This window comes from Botrytis byssoidea (genome assembly GCF_014898295.1).
Source record: "Botrytis byssoidea strain MUCL 94 chromosome Unknown BBYS_020, whole genome shotgun sequence".
In the NCBI taxonomy this organism is placed as follows: Eukaryota; Fungi; Ascomycota; class Leotiomycetes; order Helotiales; family Sclerotiniaceae; genus Botrytis; species Botrytis byssoidea.
In genome coordinates, this window is record NW_024065861.1 from 446,544 (window position 1) to 459,540 (window position 12,997).

At 43.9% G+C, this 12,997-nt stretch overlaps 6 protein-coding genes across 6 annotated transcripts; 3 read left to right on the plus strand and 3 right to left on the minus strand.

The window, feature by feature from the left end:
• Nucleotides 1-323: 323 nt before the first annotated feature.
• On the plus strand, nt 324-2,072 carry EAE97_009080 (uncharacterized protein; the record flags this gene model as incomplete). Its single annotated transcript, XM_038879595.1, has 1 exon — nt 324-2,072. One exon carries the CDS (start codon nt 324-326, stop codon nt 2,070-2,072), a length of 1,749 nt encoding a protein of 582 aa, XP_038729608.1.
• Nucleotides 1,962-3,986, minus strand: EAE97_009081 (uncharacterized protein). The gene is made up of 3 exons (XM_038879596.1): nt 3,195-3,986; nt 2,390-3,125; nt 1,962-2,328 (listed from the first exon to the last, which is right to left on the minus strand). The coding sequence occupies exons 1-3, from the start codon at nt 3,855-3,857 to the stop codon at nt 2,306-2,308; spliced, it is 1,422 nt and encodes a 473-aa protein (XP_038729609.1). The 5' UTR covers nt 3,858-3,986; the 3' UTR covers nt 1,962-2,305.
• A 211-nt stretch (nt 3,987-4,197) lies between these two features.
• On the plus strand, nt 4,198-5,417 carry EAE97_009082 (uncharacterized protein; the record flags this gene model as incomplete). The annotated part of the gene is made up of 2 exons (XM_038879597.1): nt 4,198-4,278; nt 4,329-5,417. The coding sequence occupies 2 exons, from the start codon at nt 4,198-4,200 to the stop codon at nt 5,415-5,417; spliced, it is 1,170 nt and encodes a 389-aa protein (XP_038729610.1).
• A 131-nt stretch (nt 5,418-5,548) lies between these two features.
• Nucleotides 5,549-7,343, minus strand: EAE97_009083 (uncharacterized protein). The gene is made up of 6 exons (XM_038879598.1): nt 7,241-7,343; nt 7,091-7,192; nt 7,029-7,034; nt 6,895-6,974; nt 6,546-6,842; nt 5,549-6,493 (listed from the first exon to the last, which is right to left on the minus strand). Exons 1-6 carry the CDS (start codon nt 7,264-7,266, stop codon nt 5,685-5,687), a joined length of 1,320 nt encoding a protein of 439 aa, XP_038729611.1. The 5' UTR covers nt 7,267-7,343; the 3' UTR covers nt 5,549-5,684.
• A 208-nt stretch (nt 7,344-7,551) lies between these two features.
• EAE97_009084 (uncharacterized protein) lies at nt 7,552-10,714 on the plus strand (the record flags this gene model as incomplete). Its single annotated transcript, XM_038879599.1, has 4 exons — nt 7,552-8,023; nt 8,085-8,465; nt 8,516-8,965; nt 9,018-10,714. The coding sequence occupies 4 exons, from the start codon at nt 7,552-7,554 to the stop codon at nt 10,712-10,714; spliced, it is 3,000 nt and encodes a 999-aa protein (XP_038729612.1).
• Nucleotides 10,715-11,146: 432 nt separating this feature from the next.
• Nucleotides 11,147-12,638, minus strand: EAE97_009085 (uncharacterized protein; the record flags this gene model as incomplete). Its single annotated transcript, XM_038879600.1, has 4 exons — nt 11,147-11,764; nt 11,814-12,392; nt 12,445-12,539; nt 12,590-12,638. The coding sequence occupies 4 exons, from the start codon at nt 12,636-12,638 to the stop codon at nt 11,147-11,149; spliced, it is 1,341 nt and encodes a 446-aa protein (XP_038729613.1).
• Nucleotides 12,639-12,997: the final 359 nt, after the last annotated feature.

Below are 12,997 nucleotides of genomic sequence, written 5' to 3' on the forward strand. Positions count from 1 at the left end.
GCAATCTTTACAATTTTGAATAATCTTTCGATAAAGCGATTCTCATTCACTTGACTCATATCGAACCCCTTCACCACGCTACCACCTAACATTTTGAAACACCACTTCGAATATCGAACTAATCCTGCAACTATATCTTCTCAACCTTCCTTATTCCTCATTCACAACTACGATTGCAATAATAGCTTCAATTTCGACAATAATACACCGAATTTCGTACTGCATAGCACTCTGATACCCATGCAAAGGCATTAAACGACATATCACACACATTTTCGATCACAAACCTTCATATCACTCGTAAAACCCTCGAATCGTCCATCATGTGCTTCAAATCGTTCTGGGGCTACACCTGTGGCCACTGCAGTTTGCCTTGCATTACGAAATGCCCAACTACCGCTCAAAACGATAATTTTCCCCCATGTTCTATTCCGGCCTTGCAAACCATTCCTGCCAACCAATTCTGTCATGCTTGCATGCGTGTGAGTTGGAATATCAGCATTATAGCCGAAGAGAATGCTCATCGAGAGAGACATGAGCGAGGAGAGTGTAAGTGTGAGGTTATATTTGATAGGGCAGAGAGAGAGCGTCGGGAGAGAGAGCGGGGTGGTGATTTGGAGTCTAGAGATTTCAGGAGAGAGGGAGAAGGAAATGGCAATGGAAATGGAAGAGCGAGAACCAGGGGAAGAGGAAGAGGCCGAGATACCGGTGCGAATACTGCAGGTACAATCGATAACGCTGGCGATAACAACAATTGCGGAGGACGTGAGGGAAAAGGCACGCAAACGGAAGGAATTGGCGGAAATCACGTTATGATGCAAGGACCAAACAATGAAGCTATGATGAACACTACACCACCAGGTTATTGCAGTCCTCACCCCCGCGATCCAGCCTCTTCCCATCGATACTTCCATGTCGCCAACGTCCATAGAAGAGGTCCATACGACATGAATCCCATTACAGGCGTTGTACCTGCTCGACCCATCGAGAATCCTCCCATTAGAACAAGTTCATCTCCTATGTACGGAGATATGATGATCATCCCCCCTGATCCAAGAATGTCAAACATGGGTGTCTATCCTCCAGGACATCTCATTCTCGCCAACCACAGACTTGAAACTCATGCATTTCACTCTTTTGAGATGCCTCCACCTCCTTCTTCAGGTCCTCCTAGCTATCAGAGCCCCAGTTTCGCTCCATCTACTTATAGTGATGGAAATGGTAGCACTATCTACCCTGGAAACCGGTACTCCTGGAGTCCCAATCCGGAGCCTAATGCGCCAATGCCAATGCCAATGCCAATGCACGGTTCTGAGAAAGCGCCAAATGGTGGCATGGATCCTCGAGCATACGGTCAAACAGGTCCTCCAAGCCAAGCTAGATTTCAACATGCCCCTCCCGCTGCATTTGGAGATCAAATCAGCTATCCGATGATCTATCCGCAGCATCAAGCCATGGAAACCGATGCCCAACGAGACACCTACAACTACGCAGGCTACTACATGGATCGTCCTCATTTCAATGCAAGCACCAGTGCCAATACTAATGCACATGGCTCACCCCAAACACGCGCTCAAGGTCCTGCCGCAGTCTCCATGGCCGAAAACCAACGAATGGGCGGTTTTACTCGTGCTCCCACATTCTCCCCTCTTTCTCGTGGTGTTTTTAGTCCAAAAAATGCATGGCACCCTGCGGATAATGGTTTACCTCCACTGCCACCACAGATTCCCTATCTAGGGGACTTGCCTTTGGTAGCTCCTGCTGCTCCGAGATATTTCAATGAGGGTCATCATGGAGCTAGACGCAATGGACGTCATGGGAATGGCAATACTCAACGCAACACTGTTCAAAGAGCTAGAATCACCCAATCTATGGGACAACTTCAAATGCAGATGACTACTACGACCGGTCCAGTTCAAACTGATTCTCATGCGGCACAAGCAACTACTCAAGCAAATACTCAGGGACAAGCTCAAATGCATTCTCAAGATACACCTGCTACTATGAACGTTTCCCTGTTGCGTACGCCAAGAGTCATTAGCAGCATGCCACGACCAAACTCAACAATTTAAAGGAATCAAGCAAGAACAAGGCAAAAATTTCATGTAAGTTTTCAGATGCAGACAATTTTTTTGGGGATAGTCATTTATGTCGTGCAATGCTGGAACTATGCTAACTCAGCCTTTCACTTAGAATTTGTACATTGAGAACAAAGGAGAAAAATCTGCGCCGGAATTGCTTGAAACCACTGTACCATCACCGCATCTTATTTTCCTTTCTCACTTTCCTTTTCGTCGAATCACGACTACCGATCAACTTCTCCGAAGACTGCGAGTATGATTAGCATGGACCTACAAGCAAAGCGACAGCTGTTTTCATGAAAACTTACCCAAATCCATGGTACCAATGATAGCAACCGCGTCAGCAAGCAAATGTCCTCTTGAGATTTGATCGAATCCACCCAAATGAGCGAAACCTGGCGCGCGAATCTTGCATCGGTATGGTCTTTCACTCCCATCACTTACAACGTACACACCCATTTCACCCTTTGGTGCCTCAATTGCGGAATAAGTCTCTCCAGGTGGAACAGTGTATCCCTTGGTAAATAGTAAAAAGTGGTGGATAAGTGCTTCCATGTTCTCCTTCATGGCAGCACGGGGTGGTGGTGAGATCTTGTAGTCCTCTACTCGGATCGGTCCAGCTGGCATCTTATTCAAGCATTGATGAATGATTCGGAGGGATTGTCTGAATTCCTCCATTCTGCAGAGGTATCGGTCGTAGCAATCACCATGAACACCGACTGGTACATCGAAGTCTACTTGGTCATATGCATCATAAGGTTGGCTCTTACGGATGTCAAATGGAACACCACTACCTCGAAGCATAACACCAGTGAAACTCAAGTTCAGAGCGTCAGCGGCTGAAACGACACCAACTCCTTTCGTTCTTCCAATCCAAATTCTATTATCGGTAAGTAGTTCCTCAGTTTCGTCGATACGGTCGCCGAATTGAGTGGCCCATTGGTAGATGTCGTCAAGAAGTCCAACTGGAATATCTTGATGGACACCACCTGGACGAACATATGCAGCGTGCAAGCGGGCTCCTGAAACTCGTTCGTAGAATTCCTACGTTGGATATCAGCACCATTACATTTTCTTAGATAGTCAAAATCAATAATAACAAAATTTCCTTACCATAAGCTTCTCACGCTCTTCGAAACCCCACAAGAAAGGTGTAAGAGCACCAACATCCATTGCGTGAGACAAAACCGACATAAGATGATTCAAAATTCTAGTGATTTCACCAAAAAGTGTTCGAATCCATTTTGCCCTCTCAGGAATCTCAACATTTAGCAGCTTCTCAACAGCCAAAGAGAAGCATTGCTCATTGGTCATCATAGAAACGTAATCCAATCGATCAAAGTATGGTAAAGCCTGGATATATGTCTTGTATTCGATCAACTTCTCAGTTCCCCGGTGCAGTAAACCGACATGAGGATCCGACCTCACGATTTCCTCTCCGTTAAGCTCCAAAATTAAACGCAACACACCGTGAGCAGCTGGATGTTGAGGGCCAAAGTTCACGGTATAATGGCGAATCTTCCTCTTCTCCACATTTTCGTCTTCGTACAGTCTTGAATCGGGAGCTACGTCGAGATTATCTGGAGTGTTGTTGAATGCGAAATGTTCATCGGTAGGAACTAATCTTGTGCCTTCGTATGGCTCTGCGTATCTGCGGGCTGGGAGTGCTGAGAATGCTCTAATTGAGGCTTTTGATGTTGAGGGACGAAGTGTGGTGGGTCGCAACGAGCATCTAGTAGCTGTGCGCCCGGCCTGCCGGAATAGTGATGCGACCATTGTGAACAAAACTGAAGAGATACTGGATGATTTTTACCAGATCTCAATGTTTTGAGAGAGACAATGAGACTGACGAGTGGAGAGTGAGGCCGTTTTAGCGTTTGCCTCTTTGATTATCTTGATGATGTTCTTGACTTCTTAGCACGGATCTTTTGTTTAGCATTGCTTATTTAAGATCATTTGATTGGTTGTTGTGGATAGCAAGGGTCGGCGCCGGTTGATCTTTGATGCCGATATCAAAATTTATTTTTTTGTATCTTCAGAATCTTTGCGACAGTGCGACTAAGAGTAGAACGACCCCGCGATCGATTTTTTATTTGGGTTTGGAGAATTATACAAGATGGCACCAAAACAAAAATATACTGCGGCTGATGCCCCACCACCCAGAAGCTTTTCTGAAAGAGAATTGGCAGCTAGAAAGGTATAAAGTCTTCAAATGTACACTGATTTCATTTCTGATTCCATTCATAGATAGTTGGGATAAACACCGAAACCGTCACCGACATCACATCCACAGATTTCCCAGGTCATTGGCCTAACGAAGATCATGCATGGAATAAACAAAGATTCGCCGAGAACCTCCAAGTACAATTCCACCAAAACGAACCACTCCTCTCTTCATTCTCCCTCATTGGCATCGATGCCTCAGTCGCCAATGCCTTCCGTCGAATTCTCATTGCTGAAATCCCTACACTCGCTATCGAATACTGTTTCGTCAAAAACAACACCTCTGTAATCCAAGATGAAGTTCTCTGCGCTCGTCTCGGTCTCGTACCATTCAAAGGAGGAAAAGAAGGACTCTTAGATTTCATGAAATGGTTCCAAAAGCCCGAGGAAGAAACCCCCGAAGAAGAACGTCACCTCGGCTCTTTCGATCATAATACTATTCAATTGACCCTAAAAGTCGAATGCACACGCAACAAGGAAGCTGCTCCAGAAGAAACGGATCCAAGAAAGAAATACCACAATGCACATGTATATGCGAAGGATATCGAATTTAAGCCTTTTGGAAGACAACTTGAGTATTTCAGCGGCGAGAACACTATCAAGAGTCCTAATCCAGATATCTTGATCGCGAAGATGAGACCCGGTCAAGTCATTGATATCGATATGCATGCGATTAAGGGAATTGGAAGGGATCACGCCAAGTTTTCGCCGGTAGCTACAGCTTCATATCGATTATTGCCAGTGATTGATATTACTCAACCTATCCTGGGTAAAGATGCCAAGAAGTTCAAGAGATGTTTCCCTGACGGCGTTATTGGAATCGAGAAGGTTACTGCAAAGGAGGCAAAGGTTAAAGGAAGCGGATATGAAGGACACGAGGGCGAGGACAAAGCAGTGGTTGTAGATGCTATGAGGGATACGGTCAGCAGAGAATGTTTAAGACATGAGGAGTTCCAAGGCAAGGTCAAATTGGGAAGAGTCAGAGATCATTTCATTTTCTCGATCGAGAGTTTGGGACAATGGGATAGTGATGAATTGTTCCTCGAGTCGATCAAGACACTGAGAACAAAGTGTGAAGCATTCAAAACGAGTTTACAAAACATGACGAAGTAATTTGTGGAGATATATCGGGGAGCATTGCAGGAGTTTCAGGACATATGGCGTCGTGGTTGGTTTATTCGTGGATAAATGGGTATCTAGATTTTAAAGAGCTTATTATAACCAAAAAATCAATGCTATTTATATGATAACATTCTCTCAAGACCTAATCATAGGCAACTAGACATGCAAGCTATCAGAACTCCTTTTGCCCCTAATCCCGCTGAATCTACTTCGTTTTCACATCATTCATTCTTCGTCGTGTTCACAGCTAAACTCCGGCTAAGCGGGCACACTCTCATTCGCAGCATCTGGCACAAATGCCCTGGAAAATTTCAGTCTGTACTTGAACATGACTGAGCCCAATGACGGATCTGTCACTGCAACCTCATCCCCGTCTCCAGTCATTTCTCCTATCTTCCTCGACAAGTTGTGCTCAGTCTTCACACGCAAGCTCTCTGGGCTCTGCATGTACAAAGACTTATTGTCGGCTGAACGAACTGAAGGCTTCTTGAGCTGTGCTTCTGGTCTATGAGCAAGTGAATCGATAAACTCCTGAAGAGTTAAATTGGGGTCGATGCTCAAATCTCTTGCCAGGTTTCCACACACGGGACAGTCGTCCTTCTTCTCAAACTTGAAGGTGTAAGTGTAAACACCATCGTTTCCACTGTACATCATATAATTTTCTTCCAAACCAAGAGAAGGGTTAGTACTGCTTGCGATTTTGAACGCTTCGTTACAGCAGCTTGCCGCAATTATTGCGTTAGTTGAGGCAATTGCCGGAATGATGTTTTTGACCACTCCCTGTGTCAAGGAATAAGTAACACCCGGAATGTTGAATTCTTCCGCTCTAGTTAGGGCCTTCTTGTAAAGCCAAGTAATGTGTTCTGGATCATCATTATCTAGCTTGGGAAATGGCTTCTCTTGCTCCCATGCCATAATGTGAGCCCACTCGATACAATGCTCCGGTTGGCGAGGAATTGTAGCTAGCGTACAGAGAGGAACTGCAACTCTTGGTGTGTGCATATCAAGTTGACACTCGATACAGGAAGTCATGGTCGGTAAGATTACACGGGAGTGACCTTTGAATCCTGATAATATCGTTAGCAAATTTGCTTTAAGTGCTTGAAACATTTCTAATACCTTCGGTACCGCCATCAATCAATGGCTTCAGACTGTCCGGATTTTCCATATCAACCATGTCGACCAATTTAGAATTGATCCATCGTCGGGCTTCGACACTGTCTAACCCACATACCACAATGCTGAATTGCATGTAGAATTCCTCATCCTTGTCTTGGATCTTGCAATTATGCGGTACAATCGTGACACCCTTTACTCGTTTCTCCACAAATTTGGCTGCAACTTCAGCCTTGGACTTGCCAACATCACTATGGCGGAAAAGAAATTGTCGATTCAGATTTGAAACGTCGATTGTATCTACAACAGCTTAGTTAGATTGTTGTCTCGGATTGGGTTGGATAGAAAGTACCCATATCGATCACATGAATCGTCTTGAATCCTGATAGCGCTAGATTTTTTAAGATCTCGCAACCAAGACCTCCCGCTCCACTACTTTCCGTTAGCATTCGGAGCTCTATTCTGTGAACTTTCTAGGCAACCAACATTACCCTGGAGATATATTAGCAATACATTCTTTGTTTATTTTCAAGAATAGCCAAACTTACAAGATCTTCATGTGGTCAAGGAGAGCAGTGCATGCCTCGCTACCATCAAACTCCTCATCAGTAAATGGTCCAGGAGTTCGACGGATATTGTCTAAATAAGTCCTTCGAATTGTTAGTTTGATAGTAAACAAATCGGAAGTATATGCGTACCATCTTGAGAGTGTTTGGGTTGCCATAGTTAGAGAACTTGAGTATTTAATAGTTTCTCGAGTATTTTGCTGCGGTAAAGGAATTTATTGTAGAGAAGGAGAATTGCATGATCGAAATGGCTCGGAACTGTTAGAAATGGAGTGTCCTCTTATCGAGGTGCATGAGCTTTTTAGCGCTATCGCAAACGCGCTAGACGCGATTGCCCGGCGTGTACTTAGCTTTTCTAAATACTGTAGACTCTAAGAATCAAAAATATTACTTGAATCTAACAATCTGCTCGGGATCTTTCATCAAATAAACTTGATGCAGCTATGGATGATCTGCTCACACCCGTGAGTATAGTCTATAAGAGACAAGAGCAAAAAGATGAAAATGCTCTTATTGAGGTTTCTACCTCTTCACCATTAATCCAGCCAGTCAAGAAGAACCATTCAAATCCTATACACATATCAAGCGCTGAACAAGCATTGGAAACTCTGAAAAATCAGCCCAGTTTTGACGACTTGAGGTCGGCTCTGGAATTTCTTGATAATAAAACAGATTTTAGTATTACTTCTCCAGGTCCCTTGGCTTCTCAGCTGGTTCATGTTTTGGTGTCTGAAGTCACACCCAATTACTGGAGTATATTTCATGAGTCAGGCGGCAAGGCCAAAAATAGCAAACAATCTTCTATTCTCAAATTACTGCTTAAATCAATTCGAAGTACTACCGGTATTAATGCTATATTACTGAATTTAAAGCGACTCACGCAGCAGTCTAAGGAGACTAAAAGAAATATAGGAGGTGAGCTATCCGAAACCTAGGTCTAAATAAGATATTCATTTGATAATCTAACTATGTATAGGTTCAAGTATCGAAGAGAGTCTAAAGATACAGCTGCGACTTTGTGTTGAGGTTCTTGAAGGGGAAAGCACTATCGAAAAGCTGTGGAACACTATCACTAGTTCATCCGATGTCCCTATCAAGCAGAGGGTTCTTTTCACCGAGTTTTTGACCTTGATAGGGAGTGGAAAGATCATTGGTATCACTTCTGAGGCCGAAGGAATCTCTAATGAACTCAGTAAACAGCCAAATGACAAGTATTGGGTTGCCGATGGAGGCTCCTATAGCAGATGGCTGGGCCAAAATCTCATCTTCTGGTTGAAAGCCCTGCCACAAGACTCCGAGCAAGCATGGAAGAGCTGCAACGAGCTCTTTGGGAAGTGTCTTAGGCTTGGTCATATTGGTAAGACTACTCATTGGATTGACTTGATTTCATCGCTCACCGGGGTCCAGATAATATTGCCAAAGAGATTTTAGGCTCTCTACTCTTACAAAAAGAAGAACACGCAGCAAAGTTCCTGGAGCTATATGGATATCTTCCAAGCTTTGAACAACGAAATCTACTTTATACATTTCTAAATCTACTATCACGGGATAATCTATCATTGGATATCACATCCGAGGACGATGAGAAGTGGTGGCAACCAAATGCAGTCATCGTATCAGCAGCGGCTAAGCTCATTAGCATGCTAATCGCTGATAACGAGTCGCGGAAAGATTATCTGATATCTTGGTTGACAGACTCTTCGGGGGCTGGTATAGGCGAAGGTGTGGCAATTCGACGTGCTGCTATCGCATCCCTCTCAAAAAGTAAGAAGGATATGGAAAGCATATTAGAAAGAAGTTTGAGCCAGTTTGGTGATAATTTGTATATTAGACATGCGCCTACCTTGCAACAAGAAGGTATGCTAATTCAAGAAATCAAATATCATTCCTTTGCTAATACGATTCCAAGTGCATGCGCAAGTTCTCCTCCTGTCTGCCGGATACGTTTGTAGAATGTCGCCAATTCGACTTGCAATGATCATGAGGTCGGGTTCTCATTTGAGTGTTGTTTCAAACAGATTAGCTGCATCGTCACCTCGAGCACGCTTCTTGGGCATGGTCATCGGAGAAGCCATGTCCAGCTTAGTCGATAAAGGAGATAAGATTATGGATTTTAAGATTGAAGATACGAAAACATCCGAGGCAAAATGGTACAAGAGTTTGGTAAACGTATCGGATACAATCGGTAATCTCGAGCCTCTCAAGTCGACGTTTGTTCCAAAAATATTGAAAACAACGAAAGCTGCAAAGGCGAAGCCAGAGTCAAAACCAAATCCCCTCAAGGGAAATTCTAAAATTATCTCCATCGAAGAAATTGATGACGATGACGAAGTAGAACCTGATGACGATGGGCTTACCCCTTATGCCAAACCTGATTCCGATGCCGAAGACTCTGACGAAGATCCAACGCTTGTTGTTAGAAATAAACCAACAGCTCCAGTCTATATTCGTGATCTCATCACCTATCTAAGAGATAATGAAAATTACGATCGTCAAAAACTAGCACTTTCCGCTGCAGCTTCCTTGATACGACGTAAAGCTAATTTTGGTGCAGAGGTCAGTTCTCACGCGGAAGAGATCGCAACTCTTCTTGTTGGTTTGCAAGACAAATATGATATCGAGAACTTCCAAGAAATGCGCTCACAGGCTATGATCGCCATCCTCATTGCACTTCCAGAAAAAATGGGCCAATGGTTTTCCAAAACATTCTTTAATGGTGATTATTCTCTGGCTCAGCGTGCTGCTATTCTTACCACACTTGGTCTCGGAGCTCGGGAGCTAGGTGGCCATGGCTCTGAAGACAAATCTCTCACCAATGCCACTGGCTCATCTTCATCTTCATCGTCTTTCCCATCAAAAAAGCTCCCAGAAGCAATGCAGAAATACTATTCTCCGTCCCCTTCAAAACCTGCTCTTACTGCTCTCAGCGCAACTTCCAACCCCGTCGAAGCCCTAACCAGCAGTTTGCAAAAGACTTTCCTCGCGCCTCTTGCAGCCCAAACAGCCGATAGCTTAAGTGGTCCAAATATTCTTAAGGTCCGCACTTTTTCCTCGCGCCTCGAGGTCGAGAAAAAGCGCAAAAAGCCTATCTCCAATGCCCTTGCCAAAATCGTCTCTACCTCATTTTTCTTCCCCTTAACAGGTCGCTTTTTTATTCATCTCAAAGCCTACGGTTCAAACTCTTCTTCCAACATCGCTTTCCAACCCTATCTCCTCAGCCTCTTTCTCAAAACCCTTAGTATAATCCTCCACTCTTCCGGACAATCAACACTAAGTCTTCCACAAATGACGAGCGAATTTTGGGATTTATGTCTTGCTTTAAGAATGCAAGCCATGACAGATACGGTGGTGCAAGAAGCGCTACTGTTTTCTTTCATGACGATTTTGGAGATTAATGATGCAGATCTTAGGGGTCTGGCGGAAAGACACGGCAGGGAATTATTGGAGACGAGGGAGTGGGTTGAAGGGGTTTTCAAAGGGATTGGCACGGGGAGTGAGGAAGATGAGAAGAGGAGATTACTTGCTGCGGGCGTGTTGGTCAGAATTGGGGAGTGTGTGGAGAAGTGGCAGAGGCTTATGGTGGGGGATGTGTTGGGGTTTACGTAGACGAATCGGATGAAATGCTGAGAGAGATGACTTCTCCTTGCTTCTGATGCTTAAGCTAGACTTTTAAGTCCCCGGAGTCAGATACATGGTATCATCCCGTGTAGAAAAACTTGCAGGAGGTGTTGATCAAAGTGAGATAAGAAATCGATTGAAGCGAAGAACACAGCTGTAAATTGTTTCAGAACTTCCCCACCAAAAAATTGGTAAGAAGAATCGTACGATACGCTGATTGAATATACTGAGGTCACAAATGTTAAGGTGTATGAGTGACTGCTTTAACATAAATCTTCCAATACCTAGATAATTATTTGCACTTCTCCTAGGTGCGCTTTCAAAACCACGCAACAACAAAAATAGAGAATAGTTTACATCTTGTCCCATAGCCCTCATATAGGTTGTTGAACAACATACATTCCAAATCCCTCTCACCGTTTAAAGATTCACCCTGTCGCCTCCTGTTCGCATAACCCTCCTAGCACTATCCAGCTGCGCCCCTAGATCTTCATTCCAAATCCACTTGCACCTCTCCACCAATTTCTTCTTCATGCTCTCAATATTCACATCTGCGCCATTACTCCCCACATCCTCCTCATTTTCGAATTCGTAAAGTTCCGCTGCCTCTCTACTCGTCTTTACTACTTTTTGACTTCTCGGCCTCCTGATCTCGTCGTACGCTCTAAACGCCCCTTCAATGTCACCCACTTCTTTACAGTCTCCGAGTAAATTACTCAAAACAAAAGCATCTTCGATAGCTTGCCCTGCACCTGCTCCTTGATGGGGAGTACTTGCATGAGCTGCGTCACCCAAGAGGACAAGCCTACCTTTATAGTAAGTTGGAGCAGGAGGGTGATCGAAGAGAGCCCAGACGTCTGGTTTTTCCATAAGCGATAAAATTTGTTTTGCATCTTTACCCCAGCCTTCAAAATCAGAGAACATATCTGACTCTTTCATTGGGATGACCCATTTTTCATTTTCCCATTTTCCATCAGGTTGCGTTTGAAAAGCTACGACATTCATTGTGGCGCCTTTCTGAATGGGGAATGTTAAGATCTGAAGGGATATCAGTGTTTGTTGAATCAGATGAGGGAAGAATTCTTACGTGACTCTTATGGCCCAGATACATTTGACTGTTCTTGGCTAAATATTCTCCAACAGCTCCAATCGCCTTTTCCATAGGAATCAGACCTCTATATGCATACTTCCCACTAAAGACCGGTGAAGTGGCTTCATGATCATCACCAAGAACCATATGTCTCGTCCTCGATTTAATACCATCACACCCAATTACCGCATCCGCCTCTGCCGTCGTTCCATCCTGGAAAGTCATCAATAGCCTGCTTCCCTTCTCCTCTACCTTCTCAACTCTTTTTCCAAATTGTGCGATTTCCGTTGGAACCAATTTAACCAATTCATCAAGAAAGTGAGCTCTGTGAACAGAAGCTTGTCCATAACCTTCCGCCACAACTTTAGCCAGGAAATCACCTTCTTTAACTGGTGGTTTTCCTGTTTTGAAGTCTTTCCAGCCTTCTTCGGACGTGCCTATCCGGAAATCAAACCAGACATCTCTTTCTTCTGGTGATCCATTGTAGGTTGCGCAATTATTAAAGCCCTGTTTGATAGCTGGATGTATCAATTCCATTGCTCTGATGGAATTGGGCCCGAATGATACTCCTGCACCCTGTGGAATATGAGCATCAGAGTAATTTATAAAAGGAAACGTGTGACCATACAATTTCCGCAAATGCAGGCGCGGCTTCATATAATATGCATGGAATGTTTTGTTTTATGAGACCAATTGCCATACATAATCCACCGATACCTCCGCCTGAATGGTTGTTAGGTGAAGTTTACTTTGATTTTTAGGTTGAAACATACCGCAAATAGCGACATGGAAAGGTTTCTTGGTTTGGGCGGATGCTGGCATCATAGAGAAAACTATCAGGATGACTTTGGTCTGGTTTATGAGATGGTATATGGTATCGAAGTAAATTATAGGAAGAATATAACAAGAACACTTAAAGGAGGAGGACTGAGCATATGGAAGGAAAGCACATCTCAAAGGAAATAGTAGTATATATAGAAGAAACAGACAACTACATATGGGGTCTATTAATGTGGAACATACGACCGCTTACCACTCTAACATCAAGCTAATTGTCATGTATTTCGGAGCGGCTCTTGCCAAGCTCCCCGCATTCAATCATTTATATAATTGATTTATCAATAACTACTTGGGGAAATATACACCATTGAACCCCCAATCCGGGCCTCGGCATACAAAGA